Source organism: Cordyceps militaris, assembly GCF_000225605.1.
Source record: "Cordyceps militaris CM01 unplaced genomic scaffold CCM_S00003, whole genome shotgun sequence".
Taxonomy (NCBI): domain Eukaryota; kingdom Fungi; phylum Ascomycota; class Sordariomycetes; order Hypocreales; family Cordycipitaceae; genus Cordyceps; species Cordyceps militaris.
Genome location: NW_006271971.1, coordinates 1,765,291 through 1,786,266, shown reverse-complemented (window position 1 = coordinate 1,786,266; position 20,976 = coordinate 1,765,291). Strand labels below are relative to the sequence as shown.

The 20,976-nt window shown below is 54.0% G+C and overlaps 9 protein-coding genes across 9 annotated transcripts; 6 read left to right on the top strand and 3 right to left on the bottom strand.

Moving 5' to 3' along the window:
- Window positions 1-486: 486 nt before the first annotated feature.
- On the top strand, window positions 487-1,527 carry CCM_04191 (Methyltransferase-16, putative; the record flags this gene model as incomplete). Its single annotated transcript, XM_006669339.1, has 1 exon — window positions 487-1,527. One exon carries the CDS (start codon window positions 487-489, stop codon window positions 1,525-1,527), a length of 1,041 nt encoding a protein of 346 aa, XP_006669402.1.
- Window positions 1,528-1,801: 274 nt separating this feature from the next.
- On the bottom strand, window positions 1,802-4,493 carry CCM_04190 (C6 transcription factor, putative; the record flags this gene model as incomplete). The annotated part of the gene is made up of 5 exons (XM_006669338.1): window positions 1,802-3,163; window positions 3,212-3,694; window positions 3,749-3,925; window positions 3,960-4,295; window positions 4,425-4,493. The coding sequence occupies 5 exons, from the start codon at window positions 4,491-4,493 to the stop codon at window positions 1,802-1,804; spliced, it is 2,427 nt and encodes an 808-aa protein (XP_006669401.1).
- A 714-nt stretch (window positions 4,494-5,207) lies between these two features.
- Window positions 5,208-6,968, top strand: CCM_04189 (efflux pump antibiotic resistance protein, putative; the record flags this gene model as incomplete). The annotated part of the gene is made up of 3 exons (XM_006669337.1): window positions 5,208-6,252; window positions 6,306-6,544; window positions 6,603-6,968. 3 exons carry the CDS (start codon window positions 5,208-5,210, stop codon window positions 6,966-6,968), a joined length of 1,650 nt encoding a protein of 549 aa, XP_006669400.1.
- A 400-nt stretch (window positions 6,969-7,368) lies between these two features.
- Window positions 7,369-8,673, top strand: CCM_04188 (COP9 signalosome subunit 6 (CsnF), putative; the record flags this gene model as incomplete). Its single annotated transcript, XM_006669336.1, has 2 exons — window positions 7,369-7,645; window positions 7,709-8,673. The coding sequence occupies 2 exons, from the start codon at window positions 7,369-7,371 to the stop codon at window positions 8,671-8,673; spliced, it is 1,242 nt and encodes a 413-aa protein (XP_006669399.1).
- A 2,009-nt stretch (window positions 8,674-10,682) lies between these two features.
- CCM_04187 (vacuolar protein sorting-associated protein vps17) lies at window positions 10,683-12,614 on the bottom strand (the record flags this gene model as incomplete). The annotated part of the gene is made up of 3 exons (XM_006669335.1): window positions 10,683-11,545; window positions 11,599-12,052; window positions 12,102-12,614. The coding sequence occupies 3 exons, from the start codon at window positions 12,612-12,614 to the stop codon at window positions 10,683-10,685; spliced, it is 1,830 nt and encodes a 609-aa protein (XP_006669398.1).
- Window positions 12,615-13,548: 934 nt separating this feature from the next.
- Window positions 13,549-14,475, top strand: CCM_04186 (uncharacterized protein; the record flags this gene model as incomplete). The annotated part of the gene is made up of 2 exons (XM_006669334.1): window positions 13,549-13,641; window positions 13,705-14,475. 2 exons carry the CDS (start codon window positions 13,549-13,551, stop codon window positions 14,473-14,475), a joined length of 864 nt encoding a protein of 287 aa, XP_006669397.1.
- An 81-nt stretch (window positions 14,476-14,556) lies between these two features.
- On the bottom strand, window positions 14,557-15,488 carry CCM_04185 (Chorismate mutase, AroQ class, eukaryotic type; the record flags this gene model as incomplete). The annotated part of the gene is made up of 3 exons (XM_006669333.1): window positions 14,557-15,225; window positions 15,297-15,357; window positions 15,418-15,488. 3 exons carry the CDS (start codon window positions 15,486-15,488, stop codon window positions 14,557-14,559), a joined length of 801 nt encoding a protein of 266 aa, XP_006669396.1.
- Window positions 15,489-16,750: 1,262 nt separating this feature from the next.
- Window positions 16,751-18,953, top strand: CCM_04184 (mitochondrial division protein 1; the record flags this gene model as incomplete). The annotated part of the gene is made up of 4 exons (XM_006669332.1): window positions 16,751-16,819; window positions 16,946-17,546; window positions 17,595-18,622; window positions 18,678-18,953. The coding sequence occupies 4 exons, from the start codon at window positions 16,751-16,753 to the stop codon at window positions 18,951-18,953; spliced, it is 1,974 nt and encodes a 657-aa protein (XP_006669395.1).
- A 446-nt stretch (window positions 18,954-19,399) lies between these two features.
- CCM_04183 (uncharacterized protein) lies at window positions 19,400-20,953 on the top strand (the record flags this gene model as incomplete). Its single annotated transcript, XM_006669331.1, has 1 exon — window positions 19,400-20,953. The coding sequence occupies one exon, from the start codon at window positions 19,400-19,402 to the stop codon at window positions 20,951-20,953; it is 1,554 nt and encodes a 517-aa protein (XP_006669394.1).
- Window positions 20,954-20,976: the final 23 nt, after the last annotated feature.

The following is a 20,976-nucleotide window of genomic DNA, read 5'->3' as shown; positions in this document are numbered from 1 at the left end:
TTGTACATAGAGAAAAAAATAGCAAAGCAGGTGCAACGCGGCTTGGCTCGTCAGCTAGTTGATTGGATTTGATGTCATTTTAACTTGTCACGGAGATGTGCCATATCATATGTAGAGGCTTGTGAGTGAGAGTCGTCGCGAAGAATGTAGCAAACGTGACATGAGCTCAGCACCATGATTCAATATTCGAGTACAATGAGACTCACTGCCAGTGGTTGCTGTGTTCCTTAAATCGTCACCAACGAACTACCTTAATACAGGGCACACCGCCTACAAGTGGAAAGCAACACTGGTTGCTTAGGCCGACACAATGAACTATCCGTTTTTCTTTTATCCTTCATGAGACTTTATTTTCTCTGACTTTTCTCCTTCTTCTTATCCTACTCACCTTTCTTTCTTCTTATCTCTTATCTTCATTACCATATTTATTCTAAAATCTTCCTCATCTGACTCACTACCCATTTTACTCAACTCATACACGCCGACATGACGTATGCGGAGCGATTCGCGTCCATCCTCGAGCCCGAGATTGAGGACCCCGAAGAAGGTTCGCATGCCAACTCTTTTCTTCATCTCTCCATACCCAACTTGTTCGCCCCCCCTCCTAACGCGCGCACAGAAACCTTTTTGCTCTACTCGCAGCCCATCCCCTCGTCCAACCTGGGCTTCGTCGATCCCCGCGCCAGCACCGTCGAGGCGCGCGTCGGCGGCGCCGACTACACCATCCACCAGTCCCCCGGCGTGCTGTCCTCGAACCGCGCCGGCGGCACCACCGGCGCCGGTACCACGGCCCGCCCCCCTTCCTCGATTTTCACCCAAAAACGTGCTAACACGAAGGAAACCTGCGCGCTCCCCCCCCGCAAAGTCTTGTGGAAAATTTCGCCCGTGTTCGCCGACTGGCTCGCCAGCCCGGCCAACTTTCTCTTCCGCGCCTCGCCGCCGTTTCTCGACGGCACCTCGGCCGTGCTGGAGCTCGGGTGCGGCATCTCGCCGCTCAACGCCTTTGCGCTCGCGCCGCGCGTCGCCTCGCACACGCTGACGGACCAGGCGTACGTGCAGCGGTTCGTGCAGCGCAACCTCGACGAGAACACCGTCCCGTCTCGGACCGCCGCACGCAGATCCAAACCCGACAAGCAGCCCCCCCTCCGGCCAGCATCCAACATTGCGTTTGCGACGCTCGACTGGGAGACGGACAGCCTGCCCGCCCGCCGCAGCTACGACGCCGTGCTCGCCGTCGACTGCGTGTACAACTATGCGCTGATCCCCCCGCTCGTGCAGACGTGCGCCGAGGCATGTCGCCGCCGGACGCAGCAGCAGGAGGAGGAGGCGGGCGCCGATGGGGGCAGCGGTCCTCGGCCGAGTCTGTGCATCGTCGCGCAGCAGCTGCGCAACGACGACGTCTTCCGGACTTGGCTCGCGGCGTTTGTCGAGGCCTTTTACGTCTGGCGCGTGCCCGATGACAAGCTGCCCGAGGCGCTGCGGCCGAGCGCCGGCTTTGTGGTGCATATCGGCATCCTACGAGACTGAGAGGTGGTCAAAATCTAACTTTTTTTCCTGAGCGCTACCTATATAAACGGTATATCCACTAATAGATACCTTTCATGAGTAGTGAATGAAATAAGAAGGATATTCATGACAAGTATGACAAGTATGATCATAAATGTCCGAGTAATAAGTAGAGTAGAGTGAGGATCGCCCTCGTATACGTCCTCTATACAACATCGTGCCATAGCACGCAGAGATTTCTCAAAACGCCAAAACGCCGTATCCAATCCAGTTCCTTTAATCGTATAACAACGTATCAGTTGCCGAACATGTTCGGCCCACCGCCCATATTCATACCCATACCACCCATACCTCCCATGCCGCCCGCCCCGGCTGTAGGGTCGCCGAAATTAAAACTGTTAAAATTCTGAAAGATGGATCCGTCTTGATATCCCGACAAAATGTACGACCAGTCCATATCCGTATCTTCCAGGTTGGGCCCCTGTCCCGGTGCGGGCATCGGCGCACCAGTAGGTGAGTTGGCCATTATGGGCGTCATCTTGCCGATGCCGCTGTCGCTGTGCGAGCCCGGCGTGCTGTACGCCGTCGGCGACGGCTTGGGGACCGTCAACACCTCGGGCGGCTCTTCGAGGGGGTCGGGCAGGTTCTGCTCCCTGGCGCGGCGCCGCCTCTCGACAAACTCTTGCAGCACGACGATGAAGCTGGGTGGCGTGGCTTGGTGGCCCTGCTCGCGCAGGGCCGTCTCGCGCGCCTTCCACGCCTTGACAAAGAGGTGACCAAAGGCCAGGTGCATGGGCGAGTGTAGGCCGTTCATCATGCCGCGCAGCGAGTGGTTGATGGCAATGCTCGCCCAGGCGCGGTCCACCTCAGGGCCCGTCAGCCGGAACCGGAGCTCGTTGACGAGGAACATGTAGGCCGGAAAGGGGAAGTGGTGGTGCGTGAACCAGCGGTAGCACTTGAGGCTGTCGCGGGATTGCAGGATATTGTCGTGCTCCAGCATCTGCGTGGCCTGCACGAACAAAAACTCGCGGTCGACTTCGTCAGTCGTTGAAGTGTGTCCGTGTGCGAGCCGAACAAGATAGGTGATGACACGTAGCCGGCTAAGCGACTGACGCGTCATTGTGAGGGTAAAGAAGTGAAAGGGAATGTTAGGGTCGCAGTGGACTAGATATGTCCCTTCGATGTGGGCGCAAAACCCGTCGATTGTGTACGTCTTCTTGTCTTTTCCAAATAGCCTGATCATAACCCGACCAGCCGGTTGCTCAGTAGGTTGCGTTCCTTGAAAGTCGCGATCCCAGTCATCGGGCGTTGCCATGGCAAGTTCTGCTCGAATCAGTGCAAACATCATTTCGGTCGCACCCCTGTGGGCGATGGGCGGTTCGGCTTGCTCGACATACAAGTCGGCGTCGTTGATGTTGAGTGGTATGCGGGTGTCATTGGGCACTGCCAGTGCCGTCACGGCCGCGCCAGTCATTTCGCCAATGCGTCGATCATACGCTGCGATAGACCACCAAAGACGGCGCCGTAGTTCGCCTTCGTAGGCATTTAGGCCTTGGCCAGCGGGGTCCCGATGCAACCCCATGTGGTGAGCCATGCGCACCATCAAGCCCATGATGGAAAAGACGTGCCGGGGATCGAGGAACCAACGGATGGCCAACTATGAAGAGTAAGCAGGGACGCTGCGAGGAAAGTGTGTTGCACGGACCATGTAAAGAAGAAAGGCCTGCAAAGTCACAATATCCGAGGTTCGCATAAAGTTGGCATTGATGAGCGCTTGTTGCAAACCGGCAAAGAATTGGCCGAGCAACTCTTGCTTGTCGGCTTGCAAGCGCTGTTGTACTTGTTGCTCGTCAAGAGATGAGACTGCCATCAAACAGATGGCAAACATTAACGCTTCCATGTTTTTGGGCGACTCATCTGGGTTACCGGAGTAGGCAATGACTTGTTGTTGGATGGTAGGAACGTGCGTGAGCTTCAAGAGGGGGTTCACATTGTCAATGTAGACCTGCCAGAGCTGAAACATTTGTATGGTAGTTGGGCGATATTCGACGAGCGCAATCTCCTGATCGCTAATGAGAAAGGGGAAGGGGTTTCGGTTCGTGAACATCTTGTCAAAGGCCTTGTAGATGGTGGGATAGTCAGCCTCGTCATCGGACGAGTCGTTCAAGAGGCGGTCATGGGCGTGGAACTAGGAGTCGGTCAGCAAGCAACGGATTGGCATGGAGATGGATCGGGTCCGTACTGATTTATTGTGCATCTTGAGAAAGGAACCAAGCTTCCAGCGTGCGCCACGAGCGTGGAGTGACGACGCATAATCGCCCTCGGATTGGCTGGTCTTGAGATTTTCGAAGTCATTCTCCAACTCATCCACGTCTTCTAGGGTAGCTTCCGATTTGGCGTCGTGGTCCAAGGCATCAAACTTGATGTTGTGTTGCCGCAGGAGGTCCTCGTACTTTTTGAGTCGCTCCAAGAGGTCTCTTTCCTGCAAACGCTTCTTGCGGCGCCGGGGCGGCAGCGGTGGTACGACGCGACACTCGGCGCCGGCCTTGACGCAGTTGGAGCAGGGTTTTTGCTTGTCGCACCGCACCTTGCGCTGTTGACACAGGACGCAGCTGGTACCGCGCGTTAACTTGATGGCGGAAAAGTCTGGCTGTGGGTTCGATGGTGGTCCCACGCTCGGGACCGGGGCTTGGCCTTGCGAATTCATGGTCGGGTATATTGATCAGCTCAGCGAGCTGCGATGCACGCAGGCAACCGGCGCGAGATGAGCGGGCGGGAGAGACTGGTGGCTATGGTGTGGATTGCACAAGCCTCTAGAGGGTACACGCGTCTACCATACAGGCAGAAACTCAGGCACGGCTGCATCGAGAATGCGTCATAAGGCTGAGATGCATGGCAGGGACGCGGCTCTAGCGTACGCGGTATGCTTGGCAGCGGGTTGTCGAAGACAAGACCGAGGATTGAAGTTGAAGCCGGGTGCGAGACATCTTGTTCGGTCCCGAGCGGGGAGTTTCCGGTGGAGACCAAAATTTACTAGCGGGAACTAGTTACGAAGTACGGATGTATGCATGTACAGTAACTAGGACCAACGAGACTCAGTAAAATGAAAATCAACAGCTCAAGTTGGAAGAATGAATTGACCATGTTCTTTACCTTTTTCAGGAGAGCGTCCTGTACCTAGGTACTAGTAGAGAGCGTTTGCTAAATTATAAACCGTTGCTTGTTCGTTGCGTTTATTGCTTGTAGCGCCCGCTGTTCGGACTACGGACTACCTACTCGTGTCACACCCGTCACACCCCCCCTGTTCGCACAGTAGGTAGGTAGACAAGGAAAGAAACACCAATCCGGTTTAGCGCCATCGGTCAAAAAGTTCTCGTCTCGCACCCGAGCTGAAGATGTTGCCGCCTTGCCTTGCCCGTCTCTGTTTCCTTTTTCCAGAATCAAAGAACCCAGTTAGCGTCGGAAACAAACAGAATGCCAGCAGCCACAATACAGCCTGCGATGGGGCCGCCCGCACAAACTTTCTCGGCTATGAGACTGCTTAAGTCCCGGTCGTCGGCATTCTACCTTGACCGACATCATGGACCTATATACCTATATAACTATCCCCCCCAACCACGACACTCTTCTCTCTCGTTGGATCTTTGCTACATTATCCCACCATCATTGCCGGATCACTCCCTACTTGGACGACCCTGACAATGAACTCGTCAACGCAACCCATCTCCTCTGCGCACTCGCAACACACCCTCTCCTCTGAGACCACCATGGAGGCGGCCAACAAGGAACAACACGCCCCCGTCCACGAGACCAGCCCCGACGCTCTACAAAAAGTGCCCACCAGAGATGATGAGCTGTACAAACCAAAGACGCTCAAGTTTTGGCTTGTCCTACTCTCGACCTTTACCTCCATGTTCCTCGTCGCACTCGACCGCACCATCATTGCCACGGCCGTGCCCCGAATCACCGACGACTTCAAGAGCCAGGGCGATATTGGCTGGTACGGCTCCGCCTACATGCTGACCACGGCAGCTTTTCAGCTGCTCTTTGGCCGCATCTACAGCTTCTACGACCTCAAGTGGACATTTCTTGTCTCCATTGTGCTCTTCGAAATTGGCTCCGCCATCTGCGGCGCCGCCCCTTCGTCCACCGTCTTCATTCTTGGCCGTGCCATTGCCGGTCTGGGCTCCGCCGGCATCATGACCGGTTCCATGATGACCATTATTCCCCTCGTGCCTCTTCACAAGCGTCCCATGTTCCAGTCCATGTTTGGCATGGTCTTTGGCATCGCCTCTGTGGCCGGTCCCCTGATTGGCGGCGCCTTCACCGAGCATGCCACCTGGCGCTGGTGTTTCTACATGAACCTGCCTATCGGCGTTGTCGCCTTCGTCTTTCTCTACTTTTTCGAGTTCCCCAAGTCGAAGCTGATGGATCTGCCCCAAAAGACAAAACTTGCCAGGCTCGACCCTGTCGGCACAACACTCTTTATCCCAACCATCGTCAGCCTTTTACTTGCCCTTCAGTGGGGTGGATCTACCTATGCCTGGAGCAACTGGCGCATCATTCTTCTCTTCGTCTGCTTTGCCATTGGCGCCCTTGCCTTTGGCACAGTCCAGTACAAGATGCCTCAATCTGCCTCTCTTCCTTGGCACCTGATCAAGCAGCGCACCATGGCCTTTGCCACCTGCTTTATGCTGTTTTTGGCGGGAAGCATGATGATGCTTGTCTACTATATTCCCCTTTGGTGTACGTCGCTTACACTCCTCTCTCACGGTTTCAAACGCTAAACTTCTTCCTAGTCCAAACTACTCACGGCGTTGAACCTGTCAAGTCCGGCGTCTACACTATTCCGCTCGTCTTGAGTCTCGTGGTTGCCTCCATCGTTTCCGGCATCATTACACAAAAGAGCGGCTACTATGTCCCCGCCATGATTTCTAGTCCTTGCGTTATGCTCATCGCTGAGGGTCTACTCACTACTTTTACTCCCCAGACTGGTTCGCCTCACTGGATTGGTTATCAGTTTCTCGCCGGTTTCGGCGTCGGTCTTGGCCTTCAGTCGTCCACCCTGGCAGTCCAGGCTACCTACCGTCGATAAGAAAGATGTTGCCACCGGTATGGCGATCTGCTTTTTTGCCCAGCAGCTCGGCGGTGCCATTTTCGTGTCTGTTGGTCAGACCATTCTGAGCACCGTCCTCATTTCCCGCCTTTCGGGCATTCCTGGTCTGGACCCCAATAAGATCATCAACACCGGGGCCACAGAGCTTCACTCGGTTGTCTCGCCACAATACTTTGGCCACGTTGTAGAAGCCTACAATTACGCCGTCACGCGCATCTTCATTGCTTGCCTAGCCGTCACCGCCGCTCAGTTGTTATCATCTCTTGGTATCGAGTGGAAATCCATCAAGAAGCATTCTGAAGCAAAGACTGTCGATCCTGAAGACCAAAGGGAAGTCAAAAGCTAACGACTCGCATAATATCATGTATCAAAATGAGGCCGACTTACACGAGCGGCAGGGGGGGTCATTGCCCAGCGTTTTTGTTTTATTTTCTTCATTTTAAATACCCAACTCTAGATCTCATACAATAATACAAAAATTTGAACAGTATGGTCCTTTTAAGCTATATTATTTCGTGCGTGCCTTCTTTATTAACACCTGTTTACGACAACTGGTTAATGAGTTGGTGGGGCACTTTCTCCCCCGTAGTAGCGCGGAAGGAAGGCAGCTGCGCGGGGCGAACTTGTGCTCATCCAAGCTTCACCTCTACATCTCCCGTTCTCAACAGTCCCTTCGAGGTTCCATCACCCACCCATTTCAAGCAGAGACACAAAAAAACGGCCCTGCACTGAATACGCCAGCAATCATGGAGGCTAGCAGTGCCAACCCCCTCATTTCGAGCCAGAGGAGCTCGCAGCTCCATGCTGTCCTCCATCCGCTGGTGCTGCTTACAATCTCCGACTATATTACGCGCCATACTCTACGCCAACAGTCTGTACCAATCATTGGCGCCCTTCTTGGCCAACAGAATGGTCGCGACATCACCATCGAACATGCCTTTGACTGCCACCTGGTGGAAGCGCCAAACGAGGAGGGCGGCTACCTACTCGATGGTGCCAAGTTCACTGGTAGACTAGAGCAAAGTACGTTTTTCTTTCCTTCTTTTCATCTGCAATCAGCTCTTCCAGTTCTAACGCTAGCTGTAGTGACTACCGTTCACAAGGATCGACAGCTCGACTTTGTCGGGTGGTACACGCTGCTGCCAGCAGAGGGGCCAACACCGACCATCCTACCTATTCACAACCAGATTTTGCAAGGCTGGAACGAGTCTGCGGTTCTTCTGGGCTTCCACCCCCGGGAAGTTCTTAATCACTCTTTTGGCGGCAAGCTGCCACTTACCATATACGAAAGCAACTACGAAGCGGACGAATCAAAGTCCGACCACGATGGTGAAGACAAGAAAATGGATGACGGAGAACCGCCTCTGAGACTCAGATTCCGAGAAGTCCCGTACTCTGTTGAGACGGATGAGACAGAGATGATAAGCATGAACTATATCGCCAGTGGTGGGGGTAATGCCGCCGCTGTTGCCTCCAAGGACGCGCAGCCATCGCGATCTGTAGAGTCAAACGGCAAGGGCAAGCGTCGTCTTGTCGAAAGTGAGCCAGAGGGCTCTGTCGATATTCCTCAGGACGAGGAATCCGGTGTTACACTCACACGCGAAGAAGAGGAAACGCTCGCTGCCCTTACTGCCAAAGCCAACGCTGTCAAGATGCTTCAATCCAGGATCCAGCTTCTTACCGCGTATCTCGACAGTCTCCCAACCCCCTCGTCCATTAAAGAGGCGGCAGATGGAAGTTCCATGGATACCGACGCGTCTACAGTGACGCCTTCGTTGACAGTCTTGCGGGAGATCAAGGCACTCACCGGCCGTCTCGGACTGGTGATTCCCTCGGATGACGAGTCTTTCAACAACGAAATGGTCTCGGAGAAGAATGATGTTGATACCATCAACCTTTTAAGTACCCTCATGCAGAGTATCGTCCAGGTGCGCGAAGTGGGCAAGAAATTCGCCATCGTGGATGGGTACAGGAACACACAACAGAGACGAGCGGAGTATCCTGGTACGCCGACATTTTCGCATTCCAACACTAATGACCTGCTCTTGTAAAGCAACCGTGATTCTGATTCATGGATTCTGAGATTTAAGAAGCAAACATGGCATGGCGTTTGACAGGGTTGCATGGAATTGATTATCAACACGAGACTCTTAAACTAGAGTCTTATATTAGTCTAGTTACAAATGGCACTGTATTTGTACACCATGTGCTCGTATCAGAGCACTTTCCACCAGTGGCTAACTAGGATAAAGAGACGAAAACAAAAACTCTGCAAGTATTCTTTACCAAGCGTCCAAGTCGTATCAAGAGGCAAAAATAGGCAAAAAAAGAAAAAAGAATGCGGCCAGTGTGACTCGAACACACGACCTTCAGATAGGTATCTAACCCGTAGGATTGAAGTTGAACTTCAGTCTGACGATCTCCCAGCTAATCTATGGCCGCCGAGTTATTTCCGAGCGGCTTATTTCGCCTTATACATAGGGCCAATTTTGCTTTTCGGTAACATATCTAGTGGCCGCCACTGTGTGTGTACACTCTCAGAAGTCTATTTTTTTGCCAATGCCGCAACAAATCTCGGATTAGATGTATTTATGCAACTACCCTCGCCGCTTCGGCACAACGATTGAACCGATTACACGATGCATGTACTAGGCTCTTTGTCTACCTTTGGTCGCTCATAACGGCAGAAAAAGACCCGACGGTGCCAGGGCCTGGAGAATGCTGTTCAATAGCTAGGTACTAAGGTTTCGGGCCTCACACCTTTTTGTTTTTATTTTTCTGAAGTATGTCTTGAGTGGGTAGTTGCTAGGGATATTAGCCTCCTCACATATTATGGGCGCCAAACAACACTCAAATGCCCTGCCGGTTGCCAGTTCGCAAGGCCGGGACCCCCGGTATTGCTCGGCGGAAGTCAGCCATTCGATTTCCATCTCGCGTCCCTCTTCTCGAACATCCTAGACCAGGACGCCAATGTAAAGGACAGTGCTGCTTTCCGCGGCCATTCCTAAACGGGCTCGTGACTTGGCAAAGAAAAAAAAAAGGGCTGCTGCACCTGCTGCACACGTTCAATTTTGGGTCGGCTGTGCCATAGAGTGAGGTGGCATAGTTATCGGGAAGCTGCTTATGAAATTGCCGACTAACTTGTTAGACTTGTTATGGTCTGTCTAGCTCGGTTTGGTCCGCTTGGTCAAGACAGTCGTGTTATATGTCATAGTGTCAATAAACTTCCAGGCATAACTAAACTGAAAAGAAAAAAGGAGGAGAAACTAAGAAGACACAAAGCCAATGGCAACTGTGAAGTACACATGTGCGCCTGTCCAGACCAGCATGTCAGACAGGGGACAGCAAGCAGCCCATCATTGAATCCCCCAACGGAAAACCCACCTAACTACTATGTAGAGTTACCACCTAACTAGAGTGGGCGGCCCCGGCAAAAAGAACTTGCGGCCAGTGTGACTCGAACACACGACCTTCAGATAGGTATCTAAATCCGTAGGATTGAAGTTGGACTTCAGTCTGACGATCTCCCAGCTAATCTATGGCCGCGAGTATTGAGAAACACGTCAGCTATTTTGTCTCAAGTACCCGCACAACCGGGCCCGGCAAAGTTTGTGACCGATCCGCGCCACGCTGCTACCCGGAACACTCTGGAGGAATGGGCACTTATCTGTACCGCACTCGTTGACTACAGGCTAACTAATGACGGGTTGGGGAGATTTTTAGCAACTTGTAGTGCGCAGGATTTGTAGTCTGGAATGACGTGGAAGAGGTAGGCTGGTGGTTGTGGTAAAGAAACGACATTGCACAGCTAATTACTTCAGCGGCTTTGTATCTCTCACCACGAAAGCTTGGAGGAGGTCACTCAAAACAACCAACACATACGCGGCGCTGATACCACGACGTCTGGCTCACCGTCACTTCAAAAACACGCACCGATTTCAGCTCCAAAAAAGTCCATTATGGCTAATTTAACATTGGGCGAAGAGGTCGCCCTCGCTCGACTTGACCTATCCTTCGCAATAATGAGATGTAGCACATATTTTCTACGTATTTCATGTGCTCAGAAAGTGCTCGTCGCCAGACGGCTCGCGGCATTTCTGGCATCGATGCGGTCATCGTCCTCCTCCTCGGTCACGCCGGCCAGACTGGCCCGCCCGCCGGCGGCGGCGTCCTGCGGCGCGTCGTCAGCCTCATTGTCCTCAGGCAGTTTGCCCATGAAGCTCGACGAGGTGCTGCGGTTCGCCGTGTCTACGCGGCGCGGCACGCCGCTCCACGCGTCGCCCTTGGGGCCTTGGCTGGCGGCTAGGCTGGTGCGGCGGATCACAGGATGAGCTTCACGGCCCAGTCGGCTTAGGCCGCCCGATGCGTCAATCGCGCGAATGTCGGCGCGGACGCTCTCTAGTACGGATAACGTGCGTCTCTCGGCCTCAATCTCGCGCAGAACAAACTCCCTGATGCTAAGACGCAAATCGGTAGCTGTCCGTGAGAACCACTTCCGGCGCTCCTGAAGCAAGTTCTGCGTTACCCTGTGGGTCTTGCTATACAGATAGGCTTCCGTCTCACGCGCATCGTCAAGAGCTGCAATAGCCTCGTCAACCTTTTCACGGCGTACGCTGCTGCTAGTCTTGAGGCGATCTGCAGCATTGAGCTTGCTTCTCGTAGCTTCTTGAGCCTGAATAAACTCTCTGGTAAGGATTTGTCGGTTCGTCAGGGTTTCCTTGACGATAAAGGCATCCTGAGAGTGATATTGGAATGGGTCCCCGATTGTGGATGCCTCGGCAGTAGCCTGCGCGGCATGGTAGTCTCCCACATTTTGAATGACTTTGCCCAGCTTTCTGTAGGCATTGGCTAAACCAGGGTGGGGTTCTTGAACATGCATCCCTCCAAGCTTGACCCCAAAATCAGACTCGGCCAGACCAAGACCTGTACAAGGCTTGTTAGTGTTGCAGATGTAGTGATATCGTGGCGAGAAGTACCTCGTCTGGCCTTGACCAGTTTATCGACCTTGTGCCCGGCATCCATGGTGCCTAGGTAGAATAGCTTGACGGCAGGACGTGCATCGGCGAGTTCGGGCGTATCGTCGGGTGGCGGGGCAAACTGCTTGAGAATCTTTCGGCGAACACCCGTGGCAGGCTGCTTCATCTTGACCAATGGGCTGTAGCCAAAGTCCGACTCGACAAAGAGTATCATCTCGTCGTCTCTCATTAAGATCTCGCTGTTGCAAACATAGTTGAACCACCTTTGCATCAAAGCCTTGACTCGAGTTTCGTCCTCGTCGGTCCCCGCTCCCGCTGAAGTAACGGCTGGTGGCACGGCTGGTACAAAGGCATCGGGGTTGGCGGAGATGAGGTGCTCGGCAAGCTTTACAAACTCGGAGTGCAGGCGGCGGACATCACGATATTGGGATGTGCGGAATCGAGGAAGGTTAGTCTATACGTTGTTAGTAGTCTGTAAGCAGAGCCGATCGCCGAGCACGTACGTAGATGTCAAATCGTAGCAGCGGGTCTTTCTTGCCGGTGCGTTCCAGGCCAGTAATCTTGGCCTGCAACCTGTATTGAGGCTGCACCGGCTTGTGAACCTGTCCCTCCGAAGGGGGGATGGAGCCGTGAATGGACGCAGACTCGTACCCCTGTGGCGCGAGGCCAGAGTGCTGAGGCAGTTGGTGGTGCTGCACTGGCGGAGCGGGCTGGGACTCTATCGTCTGGCTAGCCTCTGACTCTTCATGGCCCTGGACCGTTTCGTGATCGGTCTCGCCTTCCGTCTCCGAGGCCGTGGTGGCAGTGCCCGGTCGCTGGAAGCCGTCGGCGCCGAGAGCTGGGCTGCCTAGGCTGTTGGAGTCTTGCGACGAGAAGGGAAACGAGGACGAGGAGGTTTCCTGGGGGAGGCTGGCAAAGGAAGGCGGGTTTCTCTTGGGCGAAGAGGTGGGAGAGTTGCCCCAGGGCGAAGCTCCCACCGGATCGTCAGACTCGTGGATGGATGCGCTGTAGTCCATGGCTCAATGACGACCCAGGGATGGCTATGGCTAGTGCGGAGTTGTCAATGCCGTCGGGAACGGTCCGGCGCGTGGTGAGCGGGAGAGGAGGGTATCGTCGCCGTACGTATGAGTTGGGCGAGCGCCTGGCGCGAGGCAAGCGGACAGGTGGCAATGCGTACCGGCGTGTTAAGGTGTGGTAATTGAGCCCTGCGGTGGTGCTCCGTGACGCAAGTTGAGAGGCTGGTCAAGTTGGCAACTGGGTGTGGATGGGACGAGCTGTAGGCGGGTCGCTCGGCGGAGCTTTCTGGCCTGACCAGACCAAGAGCGGGCGAACCTGCCACGACGTTTGGAGGTACCTAGCTCGGTACCTTTGTAGGTACCTTGGTAGGTAGGAGGCAGTTTTTTTTGGATGGCTAGAACAAGATCTAGGATAAAATATGTATTCCTATAGTGTAATAAGCCTGCAATGGAACTCGGCGCATGATGGATATTTAAATTTCTTGCAAACGTAGTAGACGTGAGGGACAACTACCTAGGTACCTAGGTAGGTACCTACCTACCTACTATATCGCAAACAGAGGTCGTGCGAGCCGTCACTGTGAGCCTGCCTGCCCACTGTCCACTGTCGCCTTGCCTGTCCAACACTGTTGTAGCCTCCGCAGGCCAATTGCTTAGATAAGTGACCTCCCCTAAACGAATTCTTACACGTACTAGATACTTTCTATCTATTACTCTGACCATGTGTCGTTCAATTTTCCTCAATTCTCTGCCTCTTCCTTACAACTGCAATGACAACGGCTTGCTCCAAGTTGGCCGCCCCGATCAGGCCTAGTGCGGGGCAGCCCAGCCAAAAAAAATAAAAATATACAGAGCTCGCACAGTCTGGCTCAAACACTTCTTCTCCAGCAATTACAATATTCTTTTCCCTCATTACACTCCGAACTAGTTCATGATGGGCCAGAAACGCTCCAGAGAACAAGACGGCCTGTCCGGCGGCCCTGACAAGGCTGCCGACAAGATGGACGAGGACGGCAGCGATGAATCCGTAAGTCGCTGGTGGCCACCACCCAAACCCTGTCTGTATACCTACTGACTTCAATTCGGCTAGGATTTCGACATGGTCGACGTTGATTTTGAATGGTTCAACTTCGACCCCGAAATTGACTTCCACGGTGTCAAGTCACTGCTGCGCCAACTCTTTGACGTCGACGCCAACCTCTTCACCATGTCATTTCTCGCCGACCTCGTCCTGTCGCAACCGACAATCGGGTCAACTGTCAAGATCGACGGCAAAAACACCGACGCATACGCCATGCTCTCTATTCTGAATACCGCAGTGCACAAGGACGCCGAAACCTTCAAAGAAGTTCTGCAATACTTGGTCCAAAAAGCTGGCACCAATGCGGCCCTGGCTCCCGTCGCGGAGCTGATCAATGCCAACAAGCACATTGGCCTCATCTTCTCCGAGCGCTTCATCAACATGCCCTCCGATATTGCCCCGCCGATGTACTCGATGCTGATCGACGAGATTGAGGCCGCTGTCGAGGACAAGGAGCCCTACGAGTTCTCGCACTACCTCATTCTGAGCCGCACTTATACCGAAGTCGAGTCGACGCTCGACGTTGAGGACCGGAAAAAGAAGAAAGCCAAGGAAGAGGCTTCCACCTTCTATTTCCACCCCGAAGACGAAGTGCTACAAAAACATGCGACTGCTTTTGGTGGATTCGCCTACACCAAAGAGGGCGATGCGGTTGCTGACAGCAAGCGGGCGTTCCAAGAGATGGGCATCAAGGCCCAAGGACACATGATTCTTATTGAAGCACCCAAATTTCAGGAAGCTATCAAGGCAGTCAAAGAATATATCAACCCCGACCAATAGAGAAAAAACGGACCAAAATAGAAGATAAGATTTTGTATATATAATGACAGCAGGGCCTCTCATCATCCCCTGTACTGTTGACTATGGAGCAGGCTCCAGGCGCTGCATCAAGTATTCTACTTCAACCTCCTTCGTCAACGGAATGACATGCTTTTCGTACATGGCGGCGACAGCGTCGACATCAATCTTGATATGCGACTCGGAACCTTCCTTGAGACCGGGATCCTTGCCGTACGTGCGCGCCTTGAGTCGCAGGCGCTCGAAGATTTGCAGCTCGACGGCGCGGTTGGTGATGGCTTCGTCAATGCCCTTGCGGTCGCCGGCCTTGATGAGGGCGGTGAACTTTTCCGTCTCGGAGCGGAACTTGCTCTCGGCGACGAACTTGCCAAAGTGGATGCGCCGCGACAGCGCCTGGAGGCAGGCAATGTCGCAGGTGGCGGCCGAGCCGTAGTTCTCCTGCGTCTCGCCACGGTCGCCGTGGCCAAAGTCGGGGCAGACGGCGGGGAGGAACTTGTCCGTGTAAAATGCCTTGATCTTGTCGTTGACGTTGACGTCATTGGCGTGGAGGATCTTGGGGTAGCTGAGGGGCTTGAGGATGGGCTGCTGCACGGCCTGGGGGAAGAAGGGGTACTCGTCAGGAGACTCGTAGCGACGGATGAGGGACTGGAGCTTTTCCTGCTCGCTCATGTACCAGTCAAAGAAGCTGAGCTTGCTGTTGGGGATGTCGAGGGCGCCGGGCACGTATATTGTCTGCACGGGAGATTGTGAGCGATTTGCGTGCTCTGGTTATGGCAGAGAAATAATGAGAGTATACAGCATACCTTGTTTACGGCGAACTGCACACGCTCAATGAGAGCGAAAATGATGGTATCTTCCAGTCGACTGCCAGCTGGTGAGTCAAGTGCATGTGAGTATGAGAGGAGAGACCATTAGCGCACATACATGAGCTGGTATCGGATACGCGACAGGTCCAATGCCTGGGACCCGTCATTGAGATCGACAAAAGAATCCATGGAGGGCTATGATTCTATCTTTGAGCAGTTGAGATGGAGGCTTGAGTTTGGGCACAGTTTGGTCAAGCAAGGCGATGTTGGAGGGGCAATTTTCTCCGAGCATCGGCTGCATCTGCAGTTGCATTCTCAGACGCCAGTTATAATTTAGTGGTGGGTAGGTCAAGTTAGGCGGGGGCTAACACTCAGGCACTCTGTACACTTCCCATCATCTGGATTCTTTGACATGAGAGGGAAGCATTGGGGATTATTAAGAAGAAGAAAAATAAAAGAGAAAATCCCCAAAAGAGATGTCGTTTGGGTTGGTTGTAGAGGGGTATTGCACTATCCCAATGGCGGCCTGTACCATCATGAGGGGGATGGAATAATTTCAAAAGCCCTCCGCTGGAAATAATACCAAAAATGCCCCCCAAAAATCGAACTCTTTCAATTTATTGTGTAGGTACTGGTTTGCCTGGGCTATGCGCCAGTTGTTTCTCACAGTACCATTTGCCTCTGTAACACTGAACCTTACTCGCCAAACATCAATCTCGGCTTGTTTAATGCAGTCTCGCTACGAATTATCCTGATTGGCGTATCCCCCTTTGCCAGTTCTATGAACTTTAAATTTGCTATGCATACCTGCGCGGTAGGTGGGGGTCTATGGCAATGTGTTATGTGACCTTGCAGGCCTATAATACTTACCACAGTGAAAATCACAGAAGGTCCCTCACAGCAGGGAAATCATGTCGGAATACCTATAGTACCTAGGACATAGATAGGTATAGAGTCACAAGGTGAACCACCGGGTCTGTAGTGGCGTAGCGATCCTAATACAAAAGACAACAATAACTGAAGTTAAGCAGAAGAGTTGTTCGATAGGAAAGGTGAGTCTAATAACCAGTAACTGGGGGGAGATATGTAACTTACAACAACTGAAGTCTTTACTCTTGTAGTGGCCTTGCTACATCAGTTTGCCCGCCGTGAAGAGGCCCCACAGCTTCAGTCAGCAAGCTCGTCCAGTGACAGACCACTGAGACCAGCGATGGATCACGCCAACAGCTCGCTGGTTACAGTGGCATTATCATGCATGTACAGCGCCCTCCAGCGACCATCCCTCCCTGCTCCCGCCCCCTCTCATTGGTACGGTACTTGGCACCAGCTGGAGCCGCTCTCACATTCAAGACCACCCTTGGTCGCAAAACTCCCTCTGACCTACGCGCCACAGTTTCCCTCCAAGCCATTGTCCACGACGCAATTGCAGCTCGAGCTCTACGGCCGGAGCCATGGCTGACCCAGAAAGCCAGTACGATTTCGCGGATGATGGTGCCGACGATGACCAGTCGCTCATTTCGGTACGCGACAACAAACTGCCTCGTCGTCCATTGCCACCCCCTGGTGTCGTGTGATGGCCACGGCCTTGTTCGTCGGTTACACCTCAGTTTGCTAACGCGTTCCCTTGTTGTCGCTGCCGTGTACAGACCCGCGGCCTCGAGGCATTCAGCAGAAAAGTAACAACGACCGCTAGCCACCTCATGGGCCCCGTCAATGCCGACGGCGCATCCACGCACTACCAGGCTGCCATGGCCGAGGTACACAAGCAGCTCAAGAGGCCGACTGTCCAGCGCAGCATGTTTGCCATGGCCAGAACCACGCCCACCGATCTTGTCCGTTCCAAGCTCTCCCGCGCGGAAATTCAGCATCGCGCCCTGACGACCCTCCCCGACCATCTCCTCTCCAACATCCCCGACCACGAAAACAGCTACTCGCTCTTCCAGGGCTTCCAGGCCAGCTTCCCCGAGCTCACCGACGAGGGCAAGAAGCATCGACGACGCGTTTCGAGGGGGAGGAAGCTGCTCGAGGATGGCACCGCCCTTTCAGAGACTCACCGGCTCAGCAAGGCCAGGAAGGAAAAGGCCGCCATGATGCACGAATTTGACTTGCTCGCTGTGCGCAAAAACATGGCTAGTGGTGAGATTCACGATATCGACAACAAAATCGCCAACCTACATGGCATGCGCCGAATCATCATGGAGAGACTAGCAGGCTTGGAACAAGAAGAGGCACTCCTTGAACATGACAGTGAGCCAGTCTGGTCTTGCCCACCCATGCATATCTAACGTTGTCTAGTTCTTGATGTCGAAGGAAGAATAGAGGCCGCCCAGGCGCTTGTTGATGAGGCCGAGGAAATCGCAAAGAACACACCCACCCGAGATGAAGTTGACCTCGTTGGCGATGCTGACGATCACGACGCTGAATTCATGTCGCAATCCGTATACGACAAAATCCCCAGCTCTACCTCTAGCAAACCCCCGAAAAGACCGAAAAAGGTTCGCCGCCGTAAATCTATGCCCATTTTACACGAGCATTTTGAGGCTGGCTCCAACATCCGCGAAATCCGAGCTCACAACGACACAATCACCTCCCTCGACTTTGACGCGCCTTTCGGCGTCATGGTAACTGCTGCCCTCGACGACACGGTTCGCGTGTGGGATTTGAATGCGGGTCGCTGTATGGGCCACCTCGAAGGCCACAATGCGTCAGTCCGCACATTACAAGTTCAAGACAACATCCTGGCGACCGGCTCAGTAGATGCTACTATCAAACTATGGGATCTGAGCAAATCACAATACGACCCGCAAGGTGCCAGTGGACACGGGGAGGAAGACGAGGATGCCATCGCGTTTGAGAACCCCAATGACCAGTACGTTGAGCCACCTCAGGGTAGCATGGACGACTGCGAGCTCTTTACGCTGCAGTCGCACGTTGGGGAAATCACGGCTCTTCACTTCCGTGGCGAGACTCTAATCTCTGGATCCGCGGACAAGACGCTGCGCCACTGGGATTTGGAAAAGGGCCGCTGTATCCAGACGCTGGATGTCATGTGGGCGGCCGCGCAGGCTTCTGCCAACCCTAGCACGTCGGATGCCGGTTGGAGGCCTACAGGCCGTTCACAATCCAGCTCAGCTGATTTTGTCGGCGCCCTGCAGCTATTCGAGTCGGCGCTGGCGTGTGGTACTGCGGACGGCATGGTGCGTCTGTGGGATCTGCGCAGCGGACAGGTACATAGAAGCCTTGTCGGCCATACTGGAGCCGTAACATGTCTTCAGTTTGACGACGTGCACCTGGTCACTGGAAGTTTGGACAGAAGCATAAGAGTAAGTCACGGGAGCGAGGCACAGGTTTGGAATATGAATACTAACTAGACGGTAGATTTGGGATCTGCGGACTGGATCTATATACGATGCATATGCATATGACAACCCTATTACGAGTATGATGTTTGACGCGAGGAGGATTGTTAGTGCAGCGTGCGAGGATGTTGTCAAGGTGTACGATAAAGTAGAGGGAAGGCAATGGGACTGCGGCGCAGGCGTCACGGCGGCCGAAGAGGGCAGGAAGACGTCGATTGTGGAGCGTGTGCGTGTAAAGGACGGTTACATGGTAGAGGGCAGACAGAACGGTATTGTCGGCGTGTGGACATGTTAGAATGGGGATTCTGGATGGCTTTTTGACTTGGTAGTCTATAAAGGTGTACAATTTACTTGGGATAATACTGTCAACACGGCTTTGACCTTGAGCACATTCTCTAGTATGATAATGACATCCAATTATTTTTGACGGATGAAAGCAAGGCAGCACAAGAACAATAAATCATCACCTTCCCTTGATTAGTCTTTGAGACTGCTGCACGCTCGTTTTGCATCTGCTATTACCTACCTAGATACCTTCGTAAAGTTAGTGCGGGGCGATCGCATCGCAGCCCCGCTAAAAGTTGGCGGTCGTGACCGTCAAAAGTTCCCGTGAACCCTTCACTTGATTTCAGTTCCGTCACCATCCATCGCGGGCCGTTTGGTGCGCCTGTGGCCGACTTATAGATATTCGATATCCCCAAACTAGCGAGACACGAACCAGCCCACCCAAATAGAGCAACTATGGATTCAGCACCCCTCATCAAGGCGCACGACCACGCGCAGGCCGCCGCTGTCGCCACCCGCCAGTCGACTGACACCACCGTTGCCATCAACGAGCACACCCTGGCCGCGGGCGAGTTTGCCAACGCCGCCCAACGGACGTCGAGTATCGAGGCTCTCCGCACGCTCAAGCTCCTCGAGGCGCACCACCAGCGGCTCGCCGAGCTGCTCCGGCTGCCGCCCGATGCGCACGCACGCGACACCGACGAAAAGGGTGTCTTTAGCGAAAAGGACGGCAACGAGGCCGCCGCTCACGCGGGCAGCAACCCGTCCTCGATGGGCGGCGGAGCAGCATCACCACGTTCGGCGACTGGCTCGTCGCCGCACATGCCGGGGCTCGCGCAGCAGCGGCGCCACGCCGCGCGGGAAATGTCGTCGTCGATTGCGAGCAACCTGGCCTCGGCGCGTGGCATCCGCGGCAAGTATCGCGGGCAGCCACTCAGTCCCAGTGTCTCCAACGACCAAGCGCCCGGCAACGTCGACCCGCATCCGCGCCGCGACGGCTCCCGGACCAAGATGCAGACCCTGATGGACCACCAGCCCGGCAAGCCGACCTGGGTGCCGCCCATGCAGTCGTCCAAGTCCGACACACGCCACAGATCCGTCTCGGCGCCCCAACAGCAAAGCTCAGAACCGAATGCCGACGAAGTTGGGTATGCGAGGTTCTACAACACCTTTGGCAGCCTCATCAATAAAATTTCAGCGCCCTTGGCATTTGCTGGCCTGCCACTCATCCAAGAAGAGTCCATCACATCGGACAAGGAGGTGCCCGAGGCGACCCAACCAAGAAGGAAACCAAAGACGGTTCCGTCACCGAGTGCTGAGCCGGATCTGTCCAAGATATACTCCAAGGCTACAATGCGCATATTGGCGCGCGAGGGGCATGCGCCTCATGAGTCCTTCTACGTCGTACCCACAACCGGTCACACCATGTCATATGCCAATATTCTTAGTTACGCTGAGAAGGAGAAGCGGCGTCTGGGCAGCTCTATCCATGGCAGTGCAGAGCCCGGGATTGTAGAGGAGGAAGATGATGATTTTGTGGATGCACGCGAGCTTCCCGTCGCTCTATCGCCTGGTGCGAAGCGGCGAGTTGGCAAATCCTCCCATACAGAACGGCAGCTCAACAACACCATCGAGGAGCTGTATACAGAAAACCAGTCCCTCAAGGACATGCTAGACAAGCTGTCCAAGAGACTGCATACGTTCGAAGCAAGCGCGCAAAGCTCCGCCATGGCGCTGGCAGAAAGCTACCGCCTAATGCGGCCTTGCTCGCCGAATGCGTCGGCCAAACCCGACGACGGCGCCGCCGCCGCCATGCTACGGAGGAGCGAGGAGATGGAGGAGCAACTCATAGCGTCCACGAAGCAGATGGAACGTCTGGAAAAGGACAACCGTAAAATGCAAAAGACGTTGGAAAAGTACAGAGAGAAGTGGGAGTTGCTCAAGGCTGGGGCGAAAGCGCGAAGAGACGGTCAGAAACCGGATGCCACGGAAGAGGATAGTCAGAGCTAAGCATACAATATATAAATAATATT